The sequence below is a fragment of the Neopelma chrysocephalum genome, unplaced genomic scaffold (genome assembly GCF_003984885.1).
Source record: "Neopelma chrysocephalum unplaced genomic scaffold, ASM398488v2 Primary Assembly neopelma1_85, whole genome shotgun sequence".
NCBI classification, from domain to species: Eukaryota; Metazoa; Chordata; class Aves; order Passeriformes; family Pipridae; genus Neopelma; species Neopelma chrysocephalum.
Window position 1 is genome coordinate 5,156,762 of NW_020897747.1, and position 20,015 is coordinate 5,176,776.

The following is a 20,015-nucleotide window of genomic DNA, read 5'->3' on the forward strand; positions in this document are numbered from 1 at the left end:
CACCAAAACAATGTTATTTGTGATTGTATTCCTGATGAAGTACGTCCAATTGCCAGCTGCTGAATGCTGAAGTCCAAGCAGGACAGCAAGTGTCTTGCTCATGCCCACACACGCACACATGCAGCCCTCCGGTGTGCTCAAGTCTTGGGAGCCAGGGCCTCTACAAAACACTAATAGCACTGCTGTGAAACTGGTTTTTACATCTCAGCAGCGACAGAAACAGGCAAATTTTTCCTAGTTCCCCGCCATAGGTGTGCAAAACACAGTGTGGCTACACCCCCTGAGCTCAAGGTGAAAGTTTGCTGCCAAGAACACGTTGCTATCTGCCAAAGATAAACCAGCTGCAATGCAAAAACAGCCCTGCCAGAGAAGAAACCCACAAACAAAACAGACTTCCTGTGTTCTCTAAAGACACCAAGACAGTGTTTAAGGAAGGTGGAACTAATATACATGTTCTCAAACAAGGCTCAGGAACAAGGGGAGGACACCTTTTAAAGAAGAAGCTTTGTTTCTAAGGCATAGGCTGAAAAAGCTGCTTCCGGACCCAGGGCTGTGCTGCTGATACTCACTGTCTTACCTTGAGAAATAGTGGCCAAAACTCTGCCCAGCAATTATTTAAACATTAAATAGGCTGGATTCAGCCTGCCTTATGCAGCCTTCTAATTCACAAAAAGCTTTCAGACATGTCCACTCATTCAGCTCTGACCCAGTTAATTAACAATTGACATACAGTCCTATTTGAGTTTAAAGGAAGTTACATTAGGTAGCTGAACACTGCTCCTGAATGATGCTTTAACCAGAATAGGCCTGATGTGAACTGAGAGAGCTGCTGGCTTTAATCACCTTGGGTATCTGATTAGAAAACTCACCTTGCAGTAGGCTGATGCAATTGTGTGCAGATGAGCTTTAAGAAAACCATTCTCACAGTGTGGAAGAAGGATCCTGATGGCCCCACCACTCCCCTGTTTGCTCCCAATCCCCTGTGACACCCATCAGGGCCCCACTGACCCTCGTGTTTGCAGTAAAAGGGGACAGCTGGGAAGGAAGAAGCGGAAACTACCTCTGCTTCTTTCACTTCAGCATCTGGGAAGTCATATTTCTGTGGTGCTGTGAATATGTCAGGCTAGTACAGTGCTGTAATGCACCGTAGCTCCACTAAAGCAAGCAAAAGGGGGGTGAGACATGGCAGGGGAGTTGGAGAGGATTCCTGGCCACCAGGTCACTAAAGCCACCTCGGGCCCTGCAATGAGAATCACTTCATATCATATCATATCATAGGATATCCTGATTTGGAAGGAACCCACAAGGAACCTCGAGTCCTGTGCAGGACAACCCCAAAATTCACACCATGTGCTGTTGTCCAAATGCTTCTTGAACTCTGGCTTGCTGCTGTGACCACTGCCCTAGGAAGCCTGTTCCAGTGCCCAACCACCCTCTGGGTGAAGAACCTTTTCCTAGTGTCAAACCTAAACCTCCTGACACAGCTTCATGCCATTTAATGCTGATCCTTATGGGTATCTCTTTTGTGTGAGGGAAAAGGAGACACTTTGTTTCATCCAAGATGTTCTACTAAGATGTTTTAGGAAGAATCCCTGGTTTCCATCTTGTGCACAACCGGGAGAACTTTTCCTTCACGAATACATACCACATGCTGTCATCGTTTCATGCTGCAACATTGCATCAGGTGAGCCAAGCACACGAGGAGAGCCCAACCTATTGACACAGATAAGCAGAGATTGGCAGAGTCAGATGTAGAAAAGGAAGCAGAGGCAAACCTGTTCTCTGGGGCTGCCCTTGCTGCCACCTGCACAAACACAGCACAGTCCCAGGCTGCCTTGGTGCTGGAAAGCAGGCAGAGGGAGGCTGCTTCACACAGGGCCAGCATGTGCTGCAGGGAACTCCTGATCAGCACGGCTGATGTGCCAGGGCAGTGTCCACCAGCCGACACACATATCAGCCTGATCCAAAGCAGGGAGCATCATCCTCAGCTCCTTGCACACCCCTGCCCTCCTCCAGTCAGCTTCCCAGGGAGGGCTTCTGTTTTCAGACAGCCTTGACCTGGTCTGCTCTGTGGGTCAGGCAGGACAGCTGGGTTAAAGCCTGGCTGTCCCACTGAGGTCAGTAACAGCCTTGTGTCAAAAGGCCAGGCTCGTGTTTGGGTGTGGGCTGGTGTTCACCTGTGAAGTTTTTCAGACCTGAGTTGCCCTTTCCGGCAAGAAAATGAAGTGTGACAAAATCTGGACTTGAAACATTATGTTTGAACACCACGGTTTCAACTTAATTTTTTTGTTATGGATATATGATGTCAATTTGCCTGATTTCTAGAGTGAGAGATTCATAGATCCAATGAGACGGTATCACATAAAAGAAGGTTTCAACATATCCAGGACAGAAGAACCGAAGCTGTTTGTGCTTAAAATACATTACATGTATTTTAAGCACAACCTCACCTGCAAAACAAGAGACACTGATTTAATGAACTGGGGAGCCAGAAAACCCAAGTGCCAGCCTTTTTGCCTTTTGCCCTTTGATTTCCTTAGCTTTTCAGTGGGGCAGATGGATCCATTTCCCTCCCTCAGTGGGTGGTGGGAGGTGTAGTTTGTGCTTTGATAGTGCCCCATGCCCTGCCTTCACAAGGACTGGACCTTGCCTTGTCTCAGTTTTCCTCCCAGTATTTTCCACTGAATGAATTCAGCAAATTTGGTGGTAAAGACTCCCCTCAGCTTTTGTCCTTACTACATTCTTTAAATATTTAGTACAAGTGTGTCTTTACATCACACTGACTGAGCTTTATTTCCTCCCAGGAGCTCTGGATAGTGGCAATGGAGGTGAGCCAGAGAGAAGGCCAGAGAGCGGGAACGGTCCCTGTACAGCTGGGGGCACACCAGGGAGGACGGTCTGCTGAAAAGAACAAAAACCAGCAAAGGCAGAGGGAGAGCACAGGGGAAACAGAGTAATTGGGCAAACAGGGGACTCAGGTTGAGATGAGATGGAGAAAGTGCCTGGCTGGGGAAGATTTTATATGACGCTTTCAGAAAGCTGAGAAGATAACCTGGATGGAAACAGAGAAAAGCCAGTGGGGACAGACAGCTTGCCCAGTTCAGTCACAAATTAAGAGAAAAAGGGAAGTGAGGACATATCTAGAGGGACAGGAGTGGGTAATAACAATTAATAATAATTACAGAGTGAATCACTGAGATGTGTTCACTTCAACTTCAGCACCAGATGATGGCAATCACTCTCAATGTGTACAGTGGGAACTGCCTGCTAAGAACCACAACTTGTAGAAATTATATTTAAAAGCAAACCTTTTGTCCCCCTGCTTCCTTCTTAGCCCTTAAACTATCTTTAATTAATTTGCGATTTTTAATAGATCCCTTGGGAAGCTAGAAGTTTTTGCTGGGACAACTGCCCACCAATGTATATGCTTTATTATTCTCTTTATTAAAATCTTTCTTTTTAAGAAACACAAATTGAAACACTTTGCAATCAGTTACACAGATCAGTTAATACTGGTGACAGTTCCTACATAATTAAACAAGTACTAACAAATTCCAACTGTTTACAAGCCAAAACTTAAATTAACAAGATTATATAAGCTCAATAAATAGTACATCTGGTCCAGTTCAAGTATAATTCAACAAATCACAGCCTTAATCCTTAGAGAATAGAAAAAACCCTGAATATAACCAGCCTAACACTAATTTAGTGTTAAAGCCAATATGAAACTTTGTCTAATCTTATGGGGCAAATGTTAAATTCTTTCAATTTTTACTTCAAAGAAAGTAAGTTGCAGATTGACATTAAAGACTATTTGAGATCAATACAGATTTCACAAAGTTGAAAAACAGAGTCCCTATTAAAAAAGTGCAATCTTTGGTTGAGATGTGTTGAAATGGTTTGTATATATTAAGGAAGCTCCTTTTTAAATATCAATATTTGTTTGGCTAGACCTGAGCCTTCTTTGTGCTATATATATATAGATATATAGATATATAAATAAACAGCGTGGATTATAGTGATGATGAATTATGCCAACTAAAAAAAGTCAAGATTTTAAATATAATAAACCAAAAGAAACAACACATTTTTACACAAGCTGAGGAAGGTAAGGGGCTGCCTACAGCAGCCTTCTTCCTCAGCAAAATAGGTAGTAGAGACAAGTTGAGGAGTTGAGTGCCTGTCAGCATTGCATGATGGCCTGTTGGAGAGGGAAGGAGATTATCTCCGAGTTCTCAAAGTGCATAGGGCTGAAAACTGAACATGGGGATCACTAGGAGCTCGTTGAGATTTGGGATTGCTTTTAACTGCTTTCAAATGCTGAGGTTTAGGGGGAGAAAGGACCTTCTCAGAGAGAAGAATTGCCTGTTTGGCCATTCCCAGGATTTTAAAGATTGCTGTTGTGTTAGGACAGAACTCAAAGGGACAGGGTGTCCAATCTATTTCTACAAATATCTGGGTCTGATCACGTCTTCAGGACTGGGCTCTGCTTCTGCATCACTCATCTGAGTCATCTACCTCCAGAAGAGGAAACTGCACAGGGCATAGATGCCATCTAGAGCTTCCTCCTTCCTCAGTGACAAGCAAGGGCCTGTACCCGTGACCCCAGCAGGGGATCTGGAGACTGGACAGTTCCTGGTGAGCTTGGTCAAGACTCCAGCTTTTGGAGCCCCAGATGGAGACCAAAACTGAAGTGACCCCTAACACTAACCCTAACCCTAAGGATAGGAAAGGTTTCTAAGACCCACTATATCAAGATGGGATTTTGCACTTCCAATGCAACTGTCCAGGAAAAAAAAGGAGGTTAAATGAAAGCTGTGAATAATGGGAATAAACCTGGTTCAGAACTAAAGAAGGGGAAAAGTAGTTTGAATCATCTCTCATAAATCCAAAAATAAGCCCCCGGGTAAACACTCATTTCAATTATTCTTCTGCTGCCAGTCAAAATCTCATGGTTACCTGCTGCTTTCCCTGCCTGCCTGTATCCACCTGTTGTCTGTTTTCAGAAAGTGTGATTTAAAGCTCTTTGGCCTGGGAAAGTCTTTGTTGTGGATTTGTGCCTTGCCTATAATAAAGGCAGTGGACCTGTAGCTTCTACTGCAATACAAATAAAGAATAATAACAGTGATACTTTTCTCATTTGAGGTTACCTGGGGATAAAGTTGCTGGAGGCATATGACTTTGATATACAGTCAGCTATGTCTCACGTCCAATTAAGCTTAACCACATGGTCTAACAAGCTCCCATTAGGCCGGTGAGAGCCCCAGTTTGATAGCAGGGTTAGCTTCAAAGATTTTATGCTTGCATTTGTAGTGATTTCCTTCCCCTGTGCTCAGTTTGTGCTGAAGGGTATGAAGGGAACTTCATATTCAGATGATACATGAGAGCTGCACTTTAGAAGACAATTGCACAATCTTTACTGCCATTTTCATCATCTTACAGCCTGCAATACAAGCTCTTGTCCTAACAGCCCTGTGCTCAAGTTTCACTGCAATGTGAAAAATAAACAGTCAAAGAAAAACCCAACCCTTGAAGGAAAAATACCTGGTTTGCAATATTGGTTTGGTTTTGGTTTGTTGGTTTTTTTTTTTCCCCATGGGGGAAAACAACAAAAAATGTAGGTTGTTTTAAATGACAGACGGACCAAAGTCTTCACATACTTTGAGCTTGGACAAAGGAGGATTTAGGCTGTAATGTTTTTCATTTCCCCTTGTCTTTTGGATTGGCCCTGTCCGAATCTGGGATGCAAAGAATCCCTCAACTTGCAAGAAGCAGGAATTCCAAATATGAAATCTGAACCTACCTCTGGTAAAAACGAGTGGAAAGCACAGGCCATGAAATGGAGCAGGGCTTCAGGCAACAACACCAGGCACCTCTGAGACACACTGCCTGGCTACAGGGTACCTCAGAGAACAAGCATGGCACAAGATATAAGGGCACAAATACTTTGGTGAAAGCAGTTTTGGCAATTTAGCCACTTTGCAATATGTTGCAACATCCATGTCATTCTTAGGGATAGAATGATTAGAGAGGGATAGAATCTGTTTCCTCTGCACAACATCTAAACAGGACATCCAGCACCAGCAATTTTTACAGAACATACCGTGATGAATATTAGAGTCAGGCAGAGAATGGAAATGCGCCTGCAAATCTCCATCTGCCCAGATTGCATGGGACATTTTATAAACTCTGGGATCAATTCTGGCAATGGTTTGCATGAGTATTCACTTTAGTACACAAAGCCCTATTGAAATGAACCAGAAACTTGTACAGTGCATTTCAAAGGGACTTTGCAAAATACTAAGCAACAACTGTGCAGAAACAATAGCTCATAATAATGCCAGAGCTGCTGGTGCATCCTGTGTTCTCAGTGCAGCACTCCGTGAGCCATCAGTTGTTGTATTCACCTTAAAAAATTCAGGGAAATAAAATACAAAAACAATATTAAAATTCTGGCATCTTTCCATGAAAATCAGGAAAATTCAGTGTTGCCAAGCTGAGGAAAAGCAAGCTTTAAAGAAAACAAAAAGACCCCAAAAGCAAGGATCTTGAGTAAAATGTCTAAAAGAGACATGGTCCAAACATGTGGCACTTTAAAAAGCCTCTCGTGAGAGTTTCAAGTCTGTAAGACTCAAAGTTGGCACCCTTTAGAATTATCAAAAACAAGAGTTTCAAACACAGTGGTACCTGGAGAACATCCTGACCACACTACGGAAAATGCTGAAACCAGAGCAGGCTGGCTGTCAGCATGTGCATTCAAACTGCTTTTGCTGTGCTGGGTTCAGGCTACGAGGTCCCTGGGACAGACTGTGGCTCCCTCAGTGTTCACAATACCCGCATTGTACAGTCAGTGCTTAACAACACAAACATTTTATCATTTCACCAAGCTCTAAGACATGGAGGTGGATGCTGATGGGGTTTACATTATGCCTTCTACTGACTAGTTTTAGCACAATGGCTTTAAATGTCCTATGCAAATCCTACTTCTCACTGGGGCAATGAGTGAAATGGCTGAAGATATTTTAAGCAACATTAAAGCCTATTTATAGTCACATCTCCTTTCCTTCCAGCGTCCACTGGAGGATGCTGAGTGCTTCTAAGTACTCCGCCTGACCTGATGTGTTACATCAGAATTAAAACTTTAAGAATCCCTGAGAATTCTGATTTAATCTAGGAAACCACTCCCAGCACGCAGAGTGTGAGAAAGAATTGCTCCACTTCTTACAGATATGCCAGCATTGCTTCACCGTGGGAAACAGTTTCAGGCATTTTGGTTTTTAATGGCACTCTGGGCATAGATGCATGGAAACATGCTCTTTATTTCCCCTCCTCTGTACAGTGCAAATTGACAGTTATATCATAGAAATTAAAAAAAAATAAAATATCAGCATTCACTCATTATAGCTCTTCCAGTTCATCTGCATCATAGTTTTTTCTTTGCAAAGTGAGGAACAATGCCAGTGTCGTCCTGAGGCAGATGGCTGCCTTCTTCCTTCATTTTCAGGCTCTCTTCTGCAAGCTGGGATAGATACTTCTGCAATCACATAAAAAAACCAAAGCATTGTTACCAAAACTGAAAATATTCAACATGGAATTCTTTATGCCTTTTCAGAGCTCTCACTCTTCCAGTATGTCAAAAGGGAAGAAAGCACACAGAAGCCCCACTTTGGTGAAAGCTCAAGCCAGGAAATATGGCTGTGTCAGGCAAACTACTTGAATACACTCAGAGCCTCAGAAATTCAGTGGTTTACTCTGTGCCACAAGGGGAAGTAGGGACAGAACTAGGAGGGCCTCTGCTTCCCATCAGTCTAACTGTGTAACTTGACCTTACCTATTCTCTACTCCCATGTGCTATAGGGCAGGAACAAACTCCATTGAGTCAACTGAATTATGCTAGGAAAGTACTACTATGTCAGAAAACAGCATTTAAAGCATATATATTACATTTTCAGTGTGTCCAGTTCAGAGATACACCTTTCATACAAGAACATTTTGTTTTAAGGGAATAATCACACTGTGTAGTAATAACTAACACAATTTAGCAGCTTGGCTGGAGTATTTACATTTATTGTGTTTCTTGAAGATAAAGCCTTTCACTGCTTTAAGTACTCAGTGAGATTTAAAAAACCAGACATGGCCAGTGAGGCTTTCAGCCTTTTGGCAGTGCTCTTAGTTGGCAGAGCTGCACACAAAATGGACGATGAATGGGTGTGGGTCTGAAAATGGTGCTCAAAGTATTTATTCATGGTCAGCAGACATAGAAATGGATGGAAAGAAGCTTCTTCAGCAGCAGCTAGTGTAGAGACACATGGGAAATTCCCACATAATCATGCAGAGATATTCTTATTAATGACTTACACATTTATGACATGCAAGAATAACTGACCTGCACATTATTAGGATCATAAAACTCCCTTTTCTAGCTAATTATCCATTCTGATTTGTTTTGAAAAGACCATCCCACATCACTGCAAAATTTTATCTACTTGTAGGATTCCCCCAGACTACAGTTTGCTTTTTGGCATTCATGGGGAAGAGATGAAATGTAAAATGGATGTAAAAACACTAAGAGCTGTGTTAGGACTGCCAGATTCTGTCACGTAAATACAAGTTTTGAATGTAAGAGGTACATCTGAAATAGTCTCAGTGCTGTTAATGAATGGACATATCCGTGACAAAGTGACAACTGCGCCCTTGTTATTCAGAATATAGAGGTTTGGCTGTGGAAATTACACAACCCTCATTCTTGATCTCTGGGTGCAAAATTCCATGTGGCAGAAAGCCAGAGTAAATATTACAATATTATGCAGAGATATAGGGTCCATAAAGGCGGGAAGACATGTTCTGTACACCATGAACTGTAATAAATCACTAACGCTTGTCATTGGATTAGATAACCCATGCATTTTTGGTTTTTAATGATTACCAACCAAAATAAGAGTGAGTTTTATACACCACGTTTATCTATCATGAGTACCACAAACACCAGTTTTGAAGTTCACAGATTCAGATTAATTTGTAGCAAAATGGCAATCAAGAAAAAATTGTGCCTTTTTTTTCATTGAAATACAAGTTTTGGAAAACAGGATAAAATGCTGCACTGAGTTGCCAAGGTAGCTTCCAGCAGATGAATCTGACAGCTTTTTGTGGTAGTGATGGCCAAATAATGGATTTTTTTGTACATGGAAAACACAGTGGATCTATGAATATAAACACTGACTGGGAAAATCATTTATTAAGCTGAAGAGAACTGAAAATTGCAAAAAGTCTGCAAGGCTGACAAAGAAACATTTGATTTTTTTGTCAGCAATTGCTATTCTTCAAAGGACACTATACTCAGATGAAGCTGACTATTTTACTTCAAGACAAAATTGTCATCATATGAAAAAGACTTTCAGAAGAAAACTGGCAAACCAGCTGTTTAGTTTTGCATTCAAATCCAAACACTGAACATACATTTTACATGTGGCTAAAGGAGATCACATGAAAGACAAGAAGTAGCAAATCAGCTATAAAAGACTCAAAGCCCTGACAGCATTTGTAACACTGTTGTTGTCACTGGAAGGTGGTATTTGGATGAAGGCAAGAGAAGAGAAACACAGTCTGCAGCAGCACTCCCATAGCTTCACATACAGTCATAGTTCTGAGTTCCTATATTGGTGGATACATTCATTAACTTGCATCATCACAGGAGAAGACTGACATTTCTTGCAGAGTGCATAAGTGAGCATTATTGCAACTAAAAGGGTTCTAGTAACACAGAACAATTATTTAAAATTTGCTAAGTTTCCACTTCAGCAGGCAAAAGTTGGCTGAGATATTTACTTCCTGTATTTAGTAAGATAAGAGGTAGACCTCGACAGAACAGTCTGTTTTCATTACCACATTTGACAGATTTATTTTTAACAGCTTTTATAGTCTTTGTTTTTTTATCTCAGTGTTAGTTATCAACCACAATACTCAAGGGAAATGTCATAACAGGGAGAAAAAGAGGTTATTTTCACACTAAGTCAGTTTTAGTTGGACTGTTTTTTCTTATGACTTTAACAAAATAACCTAGAAAATTAAAAAAAAATCCCTCTTCTTCCCATAAAACCAGTTTCTAGGAGCAGGGGCTGGAGTTGCTACCTTTGCTTTAGTATGAGTTTCTTCAGGACAAACTTGCATGGGATACACAGCCTGCACCAAGTGGTGCCACCTCTGGTGAATCCCTCTGGAATTTTTTGTATGAAGCACAAAAAAGGCATGCAAATTGGGCACCTGCTTTTCAAGCTTGCACTTGGAGGATCCATTATGAGCAAGCATCACAGCTCTGCAGGCCCAGTCTTTGTAAGCTAGAGGCCTTTCTATTATTACAGCTATGGAACTTCTGGAAAGTCATGAAGAAAATTCTCCCAGAGAAATTATTTGACTCTGAGCATCACTGGAAAACTCAATGCCTACTAACCAGCTAAGAAAAGAGAGCTATTACTTGAAGGGAAGCAGAGTTACAGCATTTACTGTGGGCAGAGGGAAGGAACAGAGAAAGAAGGAGCAGCTGTGCTTTGCTCTTTCATGACTTTTTGCTAAGAGTATGAAAATGCCAACACGAGAATGCCAACACAAGTGTCTTCTGCACTGCACACCCCCTGCTCACAGGCAGGGACTGGAGTTGAGAGGCAGAGCCACCTTCTCTGAGGAGTCCTCAGCATGGGGCAGTGAATGCTCATGACTGATCCTATACACAGTGCATCAGAAAGCGATAAATGCAGGGTCTTTTCATTGCACTGCAGGCACACGTGGTCTCTGTGTGCTAGTGTCAACTGCTGACGTGCTCATGTTATATTCTTATGGAAACTGTACAAGTAATGACATGCTTGTGCATGTCCTTATAGAAGTTATTCAGCAGTGGTGCTCTGTACGGCTGCTTTGCAGCATAGGGGGGTGATTTCAGCGGGTCACAGGAAATGCCTGTGCGTCACAGAGCACTGCATGCTGAAACACGCTGCACAAATTCACACTAGGGCAAAAATAAGTCTGGCAACACTATTGAACAAGTGGCATGTTTAGTGCTCCTGAAATTAAGACGTAATAAAGACTGCTGCAGGGCTCACTCCTGGTGACAGAAACGTCTGGGACCCTCGAGAACAGAGAATTAAAGATCTGAGTTGCATGCTGTGCTAGTGACAAGGGTCAAATGTAAATTAGAAGACCAAACTATCACCTGATCCCATTTTACTTATGATGCAGAAGTTCATTTCAAGGATCTGTGAGTGAGAAATTAGTGTGTTAACATTTGGAACTACTGAAAAGTTTGCTTATCTGAATTTCACTTCATCTGAATTCTGTCCACAGAGTAAAAGCTAATTTTTTGTTGCATCCTCTACCTTACACACAATCCACCCCAAGAGCTCATTGTAGGTAGCTTCAAGTCTGTTTTTACCTGAAGATTTTTGTAGTGAACAGTACTCCTGCAGTGACTTGTCTTTGCTGTCTCTTCATTTGTGTAGAAGAGTCCACAGAGCTTGCAGTAAAACCCAGTTCTAGGCACCACAAATTCCACACCTATTGAGAAATTCAGCATTACATTAAAGTGTCAGTTGAAACCCTTACCCCTCCTGCAATAAACTTGTTTTCAAAGAAAAAAGGTGCTGTTTATTTAAATGACAGGGACAGGAAGACTGAATTCTGGATTCACTTCTGTAATTTCCCTAATTTTGCAATACTGAGCTGCAGTTTAAAATCCTGTGCATTGCAAATACACCTTTCTTTTCTCTCTCAGATATACATATTTTAAAATGTACTTTCTCACACATAATATAGACTGGAAACTTCACTCTGTAACCTCAAGGGCTAGAAAAGCAATAGTACTTATTAGCAGTAAATTCATGCTTAAATTACAAAAATTGCTTTTTAGGATGTACTTCTTCTAGGTGTTTTACTCATAATCAGTATTTACACAGTAAACCCAATACTTTTGCTTATATTGAAGGATAGTCAATAATTTCATGACAAAGACTTTTAAATTACTAAGTATTTTTTCATATGTATTTCATATATCATTCAAAGGAACTTATTTCACCTCACCAGTGACATTAACAGCTACATTTTGCCATTCATTTGGAATGAAATTTGCAATGATCTATAATCAAAAGACCCTTTCTTTCAACAGCTATCCCTCTATCATATACCCTGTTCCTTCACTCTCCTCACATCTGTTCCGAAAAATAAATATAGCAAGTAGCCTTAAAGTGACATCTTGTTGTAAGCCCTGGGTATTGCAGTGGGCGGCCCAACGTACCCAGGGGAATGCTGAGCTCGGTGAAGACGTCCTCTTGTTCCCAGCCTGGCGGAGAGTGCCTTTGTTTAGGCTCCACCTCCGGGTATTCCAGAGATCTCATTTCCAGGTACCTAGAATTTGCTTAACAAATGAATAAATATATTGAATGAAAGCAGTTTATTAAAGAGACTTTTGTAAACTTCTTGGGAGCACTTTCTGGGTGGATCTGTAAATGAAGTAAAATCTGGAGAGAAAAAAAAATGAAGTAAATTTTGGGAAAATATTCTTTTCCATTCAAATCAGAGGCCTATTTAGTGCAACTCCAACAGCTGTACTACACTGTGCAGTCACCCCTATTTCTCCGAGTACAGCATTTTTCTATTTCTAATTTCTTGTTATGTTTGGGGTTTTTTTTCATATTTTAATCTCTAAGTAGAGCTATAACATTACACGTGTCTCTGGCACAAGCATGGTCTGACTTCAGCTCTGTAACCACATGTGATAGTGCCTGACCAGTGATGGAGCCGGGCTGACAAAGTGGCTCCTGAGATGGTGGGGGCAGCAGGACCTGGTGACAGCAAATCCCCAAACCTGCCTCTTGTAGGATCCCTGCAGCATCATTGTCATCTTCTCCCTGGATGCACTCTTCTCCCATCCTCAGCCCTCCAAGGGACAGTTTCTGCTCTATGGCTCCTAGCCACTAAAAGATTTTGGTTCCTGGCTAGGAGGACTGGGATGATTGGTCCCTGCTGACCAACATTAATGGATGCAGCAGGAGATTCAAGGTGTGTAAAACACTGGATTGATTTGCTAGGGCAGATATAGCCAGTGAAAAGAACTGATGCTCTCCCTTCCTGTGATTCTCAACATATGAATTACTTTTATTTTAAAAAAGAGAAGTTTGTTATCACAGAGCAACAGAATTACAGATAAACTGATTTGATACCTATTCTTCAGTTCTTAGATCAAAGAATTAGTTCCCTCACCCTGACAAAATTTCTATTGCATTGCAAATTTCACCTAGATAAGGGATATATTTTCTCATAAAACAAACATTTTTCCCAACCAAACCCTTCCTGTCTTTCAGGTCTGTAGTTCAAAGATCTGCAGTTTCTGGCTATGAGAAAGAATTTTTCTTCACTGTTTTAAATATGTCTATTACATGATTTTAAAAGAAAATAATATAAAATCCAGACTGGTTGTCTTTCAAGTTAATTTTAAGTCCATCCCAGGTTTCCAAATCTGTAGCAGAGAACTGGAAAATCTCCAGTAAGCTCTTAAGACATCCAGGGCCTTCGTGGAAACCTAAGTCCCACTTAAGTTGATTTCAGTGCTTCTGAGCTGGCAGCTGCATTTGCAGAAGGCTCAGAGTCCTGGACTGCAGATCCCAGATATCAAGTCCATGTCAGAAACCTGGGAAGCATGAGATGCCCTGGGGCTTCCAGGCTCCCTGCTGACAAGCTGGAAGCTGAGATGCTGAAAACACTAAAGTAACTATGCTCCTGAGATACCCAACTCTTTCATCAGCTGGCTGCCTGGGCAGCCCAGGGTAGCCAGCTTTGCCATGCCCAGTCCCAGGGAGTTTGCATGGCAATGTTATCTCCAAATATGCAAAGTATGGCAAGCTGTCTTCAGGCAAAACAGGTAAGTATTGAAAACCAAGTGAGTTTGAAATTTATCCTGGAGGAAGAAATTAGTTCGAGACCAGACATTCACATTAAATGTTTCCAGCACTGCACCCTCAAAAATCTTCCATCAGCTTCTTTTCACAACCCCTCATCCATCACATGGGCTCTGGTAGCAATAACAAAAGAGCATTCCTGGCCAACACAGTCTGTTGTTTTCTACTTCATGTCACTCTACATAGCCCATTCACTCAAGTATCATTTGAAAGTGTGACGAGGAACTGAACTCACTTTCAGACACTCAAGATCCCTCTTTCCCTGACAGCTAAAACATCAATATGTAGTTATGATTATATTTATTGACAGTACCTCACAGCACGTCCTATCGGTTATATTAAAGGTAGAATCCAGTAGATAAGAGATGATAAGGCAAGTCCTGACAAAAGGTATTTATTTGTGTGGAACGGGGCCTGAGAAGTAACAATCTACAGATGATTTCCATGTTACTAATGCTTCAGTACAGTGTGTAAGAATACCCACCTTGTCCAGGAGCCAGCCAGACATTACAGATACTTTTCTGTTGACCTTCAGAGACTGTCACTCATTTCATTGACAATTCAAAATAAATTTAGCAAGGCACTGAAAGACTTCAGCTAAACTCATGTGAACCTTGACATGACAATTATAGCAGCTTATGCCTTTTAGAAAGCTTGCAAGCTGCTTATCATATTTCCTTTACACTATTCAGCTAAGAGGCTCTAATGGTTTAGCTTGGCCAAAGGCACTGGGGTTCTTTTACTGAGCGGCTCCAAGGACAAGTCTTGATACTATTAGCAACACTTATTCTCGTTAGCAATAAATTTCAGTCTACTGTCAGAGAAAACATGCAAGGCTCTCTGCGGGCTGAAGAGAAAAAAAGCAGTAGTTACCCTTGGCCTCTGGACACTCTTGGCTTCCATGTCTTGTTTCTTCACTGGTGTTTTTAACAAGCGTTTCCGTAACTTCTCTGCTCTCAGCTCCTTGTGATCCCATCTGTTTGTAATCATCTATAAATGCATCAGAGAGCTGGAGAGCCTCTTCTTTCAGATGAACAGAAGGTATATGGTGATCTTCAGGCTCTAAATGAGTGTCAGAGCTCTTATCAATTTTTCCTTCCTTCTGCTGGGGATCAGACTCCTTAGCAGATTGGTCTTCTTTCCATTCCTCTGGCTTCTGTTCAGGGTCCAGATTTAGGCTTGATGCTTCAGTTACAGCATCATCGTTACCATCATCCTCATCATCATCCTGACAGCCGCTAGAAGCTGCACTGCCCTTTGCTGTTCTGAAATTTGTTTCTAAAGCTTTATGGGCAAATTTGTCTTCACTCCTGGTTAAGTGGCTGTGATTGTTTTTCAGTTCTAACACAGTTGACATACAGGGGCACATTTCTGAAGCAGCTTTATTTTTTTGATCAACTGGTACTATTTCTTCAAGCTCGGTTATATCAGGCTCCATAATTAAATCATCTTCTCCCACTTCATCTACTGTCACTAATTCCTCCATGTTAGCAGGATACCAGGTCTCACCTTCTACTTCACTTCCACTCTCCCAGTCTCGGTCCTGTCACAGAGATGTAAAACATTTGAGAGATTGGTGATTATAGATCAACACTGTTAAAAAGTGGGCTTTAAAACCAGGAAGAAACTTGGTCTGGCCATGCCTAACCCCCCTTGCATTATTATTTCAAAGAACAATATGCCTTGGTGTTGCGATTTCGAACCTTATGCACAAAGACAAGCAATCTCTATTGAATTATCACATAAACTTCACTTTGTGCAGACTCTATAACTGCCTTGGGGATTACATTCTCTCCAGTCTCCTGCTTCTTACTTTTCTGTAAGCAGTAGAGCAAGGCACAACCTGTTATATTTTATTATGCAACTGATGCTATTGTGTGATACTCAAGGAAAAGAACCTCTCCCTTTCCTCTACCTCCATATCAGTGCAATGAAAACATACTGAACCCCAGTCGAGTCGCTGGGGTTTTCACTTGGCTGGACTAGGTCCTTTAAATTCCTCTGGTGACTGAGAAAATGTGGCTTCCTTCTGCAGTCATTTCCTTCCGCCAGCAAGAGCCCTCTGCCAGGGACTGTGCTGGTAAACAGCACAGAAAAATCAGGTTTACAATTATACTCCAAGGTACATATTCTGAAATACCTCATTCATGCAGTTATGGACTTGCAGGACTCAGACACTAATACTGGACTTCAGAAGTCTTAGAATTAAAAGGTATATGTTACTTCTAAGACACACTTGCAGCTTAGATTTCAACTCCCAGACTCCTTGTGTACACATAATCTATTAATAATCCGTATTCTCCTCCTGTTTGGCCATTCCCACACTTCCCCTCCTAGAATCCTAAAACAGCATGAAAACTCTGGGAGTTGACACTGTTCTTGCCAGGAGATCAGTTTTCTACAGCAACAGATATCAATAGCTTCCATATCTGACCATCAACCCATGACCCTACAGATATGAAGCTGGAGGAATTCCAAGGACATTGCTCTCCCCGACCGTGATGCAGCAGCAGGGGTTCTGTAAAGGCATTATTTAATTAAAACCAGAAACAATCAGAAGAGGCTACTATCTATAGTTCATAGGGCCAATGCTCTGAAAAGTATTCATCATTATTCCCCTCTTTCTCCACTAACTGACTGCATCTCCTATTTTTGGGCATGGTTTGCAAAGTTCCATGGTTCACTCGGGCATACGTTTCTTACAGCTGCCAGTGCCAAGGGCTGTGCATGTGAAGCAATGTACATGGGCAAAGAGTAACTAAAAAAAGAGTTCTGGAGACTTCAGGAAAAGCTGTCCCTTAAAGCAGAGGTCAAGATAAGGCAAGTTAATTTAGACAACCTCCTTCTACAACCCCTTTACATGTTTCTTCATGGGGGATTAATATTTCATTTGGGAAAATGTGCTACCAAACCTGGGGTTTTACTCATTTGGTCATATAGCTGCCCTAACAATGTGTGACCAACCTTCTCTTTTCTTGTGTTTTCCAGAACCTCTCCGGATTCTTTTCCTTGTTTATTATCTGAAGGTGAGCTCTTCTCTGGAACTTGCTCCTCTTTTTCAAGCTAAAATAAATACATATACATGTATAGCAACACACAGTGGTGCTCTAGTATGTTTCTATTCTGGGTTTAGAGAATCAAAGTCACTCACAAGGTCACATTCTTTATTTCTAAAGTTTATGCAAGTCAACTAGGCTGTGGGAAAAGGCATGACAATTAGATTCCATTAGCAGAGCTGCACAAATAAGAATTAGGAAAAAGAATTTTAAACAAAATTAGAGAGGTGTAATTTATATCACAGAATTGGCTAGAAGACAGGTGGGGGCAAATGTCAATTCATTAAAATTTCCAGCCTCCACTCCTTTGTTCTCTACATATCTGTTATGTTGGCTCAGACATGGTGAGAGCAGCAGTGTTAAAACTCTGCAGAAAACCTCAACAGTTTTGTTTATTGATGTAGGATCAGTTGAGAATTCAACTGCTTGCTCAGTTCATAATTCGGAAGAACAAAACTTAGTAAAAGAGGGGCAAAGCAACATGTTAGTTCAAGACATTCAAAACTACTTCTTCCTTATGAAATAAATTACTAGCAGTAGTCCCTTGAGAGGTATGCCTTTAACAAAGCCACTGTAAAACAACCTGAAAAACATGCAGAGGAGTGTGCAACACTGGTGATTTAGGATGCTGTCTGACATTTCTCTCTGACATCTCCTCCCAAGGAACCATACGTCATAGTGAAATATCAGCCAAAGGAGACAGATGATAAAAGGTGGTACAAACACACATATCTGTGGCATGAGGTAGTGCTGCAGCTGGTACAGACCAGCTGAGTTACAAATCTAGAGATTTCCATCAACTTTGCCCTCACGTGAGAAGAACGAACACAAGGTCAGCTGAAAACAACCGAGAATGGAGCCCCGGTCAGCCAAGCAGCTCTGCAGCCTCCCATGCCAGCAGCCCTGGGGGTGGATGGCGGCAGCGTATCACTGAGGGGGAGCTGGGGGAGGCAAGGTGGCCAAGAGCCAGTAACCAGATCCCCACAGGGTGGGGATATGAGTATGGGCTGTACTGAGACTGAGCAAATGAGGCATCTTGATCTGTTCCCCCTCCCACTTTTTCCCAGCGGAGAATCAAATCCACAAACATTGCCACCTTACAACTGGAAGTATTTCTCCAGAGATCCCGTAATTTTATAGGTAAGCTGATTCAGTGGTTCTGCCATGGGAGAAGATTCCTGCCAGCACATTGAAAGGAGTGGTGTGAATTATCTCTACTACAGTTCAGAGTAGGGACATATGATTAATGGAAACCAATTCCTCTGTTGAGTTATCCAGAAAGAAAGTGTCCTCATTGAAAGTTCATTCCCCATTTTAGTAGCGTAACAACCATTTCCACATATCGTCCTATAAATATTGTGCATCTCTGTAAAATATCGCTTAATTCTCAGATAACTCAATCCTCATTGAGTGGAAGGAGGTTATGGAGAGCAGCTATGGGGTATTCTGCACAGACTTAAGAGAGCAGGAGGGCAACTGCCCCTGCACATACAACCTGCATGCAAACAGCACACTGTCACTTGGTTTTGTTTTCAGTTGTCTGTCCCCATGCCCTCAGTGGTTACCCAAAGATTCTGTGCTTGACACAGAATGATAGTATACCCAACACTGCAATGCGTTAACAGATCTGCATGATCTGGACAAAGACATGGACAAGAGGACCTCCAAAGGTCTCTTCTAGGACTATATTCTGTGATTTTATCATGGCAAAACATTTCATGTCAGTGGCACAACATCTACAACATATGCTCTAAGATATTTCTAAATATATTACTTCAGCATTTACTTTCTTTTAAATACACTTTTAGATCTCTATTTACCTCATTCTCTGGTGGTTTGGTTTCCTTCACATCACTGCCTTCAGCAGTAGCATCCTCTTCTTGGTCTTTTTCGGCTTTCTTCACCTTATTCTTCTCACTTTGTTTTTGCCTGGAGCCCTCAGATGCTTTGCTGTGCTTCTGTTCAGCCACCTCCTCCCTGGCAGTGTCCTCGCTGTAAGAATGCCTGCGTTCCCTTAACTTTGCCTCTTCCTTTCTCTTCGATCTCCCAGGTACATCCTGCTGCTGCCTCTGAAACTTGTCAGATTTTGACTTAGAGGATTTTCGGTAATAGTCATCCTCCCTGTTCTTGTAGCCAGATAAAGGGTGAAGGGAGCCAGGGGAACCAGTCCTTAAGTATTTTTCTCGGTGTCCTCTGCCTCCTTCAAGCCGTTCATCCAAATCAAACTTGTCCAGCTGTCGGGAATAATGTTTCCTCTCGTGTACCCATGTGTCAGTCCTGTCCCTCTTCTCATCCCCATTCTCTCGCCATTCTCTGCTATCTCTTTCCTCTTCCCGTCGAGAATACGGGGACTGATCCCATGCCTCTCTCCCATTTCCCCAGTCGGTCCTGCTGGTCCCCATTGGGCTGTGTGGTGAACTGCAGGAAGTAAAGCTGGGAGTGTGGGATCGGGGTGACAGGGACCGGCTGATGGGACTGCGAGAGCGGGGCCTGTCCATGCCATACCTGCTGCAGAGGGAAAAGGCAGCTGTTAACTGGCTGACCCACTGTTGACTACCAAGTTCTTGTACACTGGAAGTTCATGGGGACTGCCCTGGGGACTGCGAACCTGAGACCCCAGGGCTTTCACAGACATGCACTGCACAGCTGCAAACACAGTGAATAGGAGAAAAGGCAGTGTCATATCCACAGAGCTTAACTAAATCCCCACAGAACTGTCAAGAATATATTCATTCATTCTTAAAAGCATCTCATAGGGGTTTAGCATTAAAAGCTTATAATATGTTAATACATTTACAATGACCCTAATGTCTGCATGCTGAAGCTAGGGCATCTCTGAGACAAAAGTGACAACAGCCACCTGTTTAAAAGAGAGGTTTTAGGACTGTAATTCCTCTCCAATTTTGTTGGAAAGTCCAGAAGTCAGGCAGATCAGAAATGTACCCAAATACATTTTAATCTGAATTAGCTCCTTCCCAGCAGGTCTCACAGCACCCCCACCCTTTACGCTTTTCACTCA

General features: G+C 42.1%; 1 protein-coding gene across 3 annotated transcripts in view; it reads right to left on the reverse strand.

Annotated features, from left to right (window-relative positions):
• Nucleotides 1-3,425: 3,425 nt before the first annotated feature.
• Nucleotides 3,426-20,015, reverse strand: part of RBM20 (RNA binding motif protein 20) — a 67,400-nt gene continuing 50,810 nt past the window's right edge. The window contains exons 9-14 of one of the 3 annotated variants that reach the window (XM_027692132.1): nucleotides 18,817-19,501; nucleotides 16,905-17,003; nucleotides 14,814-15,483; nucleotides 12,281-12,400; nucleotides 11,423-11,544; nucleotides 3,426-7,534 (exon numbers count right to left, since the gene is read on the reverse strand). In XM_027692132.1, coding sequence (XP_027547933.1) covers nucleotides 7,424-7,534; nucleotides 11,423-11,544; nucleotides 12,281-12,400; nucleotides 14,814-15,483; nucleotides 16,905-17,003; nucleotides 18,817-19,501 — 1,807 coding nt within the window. In that variant the 3' untranslated portion in view covers nucleotides 3,426-7,423. Of the gene's footprint in view, nucleotides 7,535-11,422; nucleotides 11,545-12,280; nucleotides 12,401-14,813; nucleotides 15,484-16,904; nucleotides 17,004-18,816; nucleotides 19,505-20,015 lie in introns of all 3 variants that reach the window. The other 2 variants (XM_027692131.1, XM_027692133.1) reach the window with 2 other exon arrangements.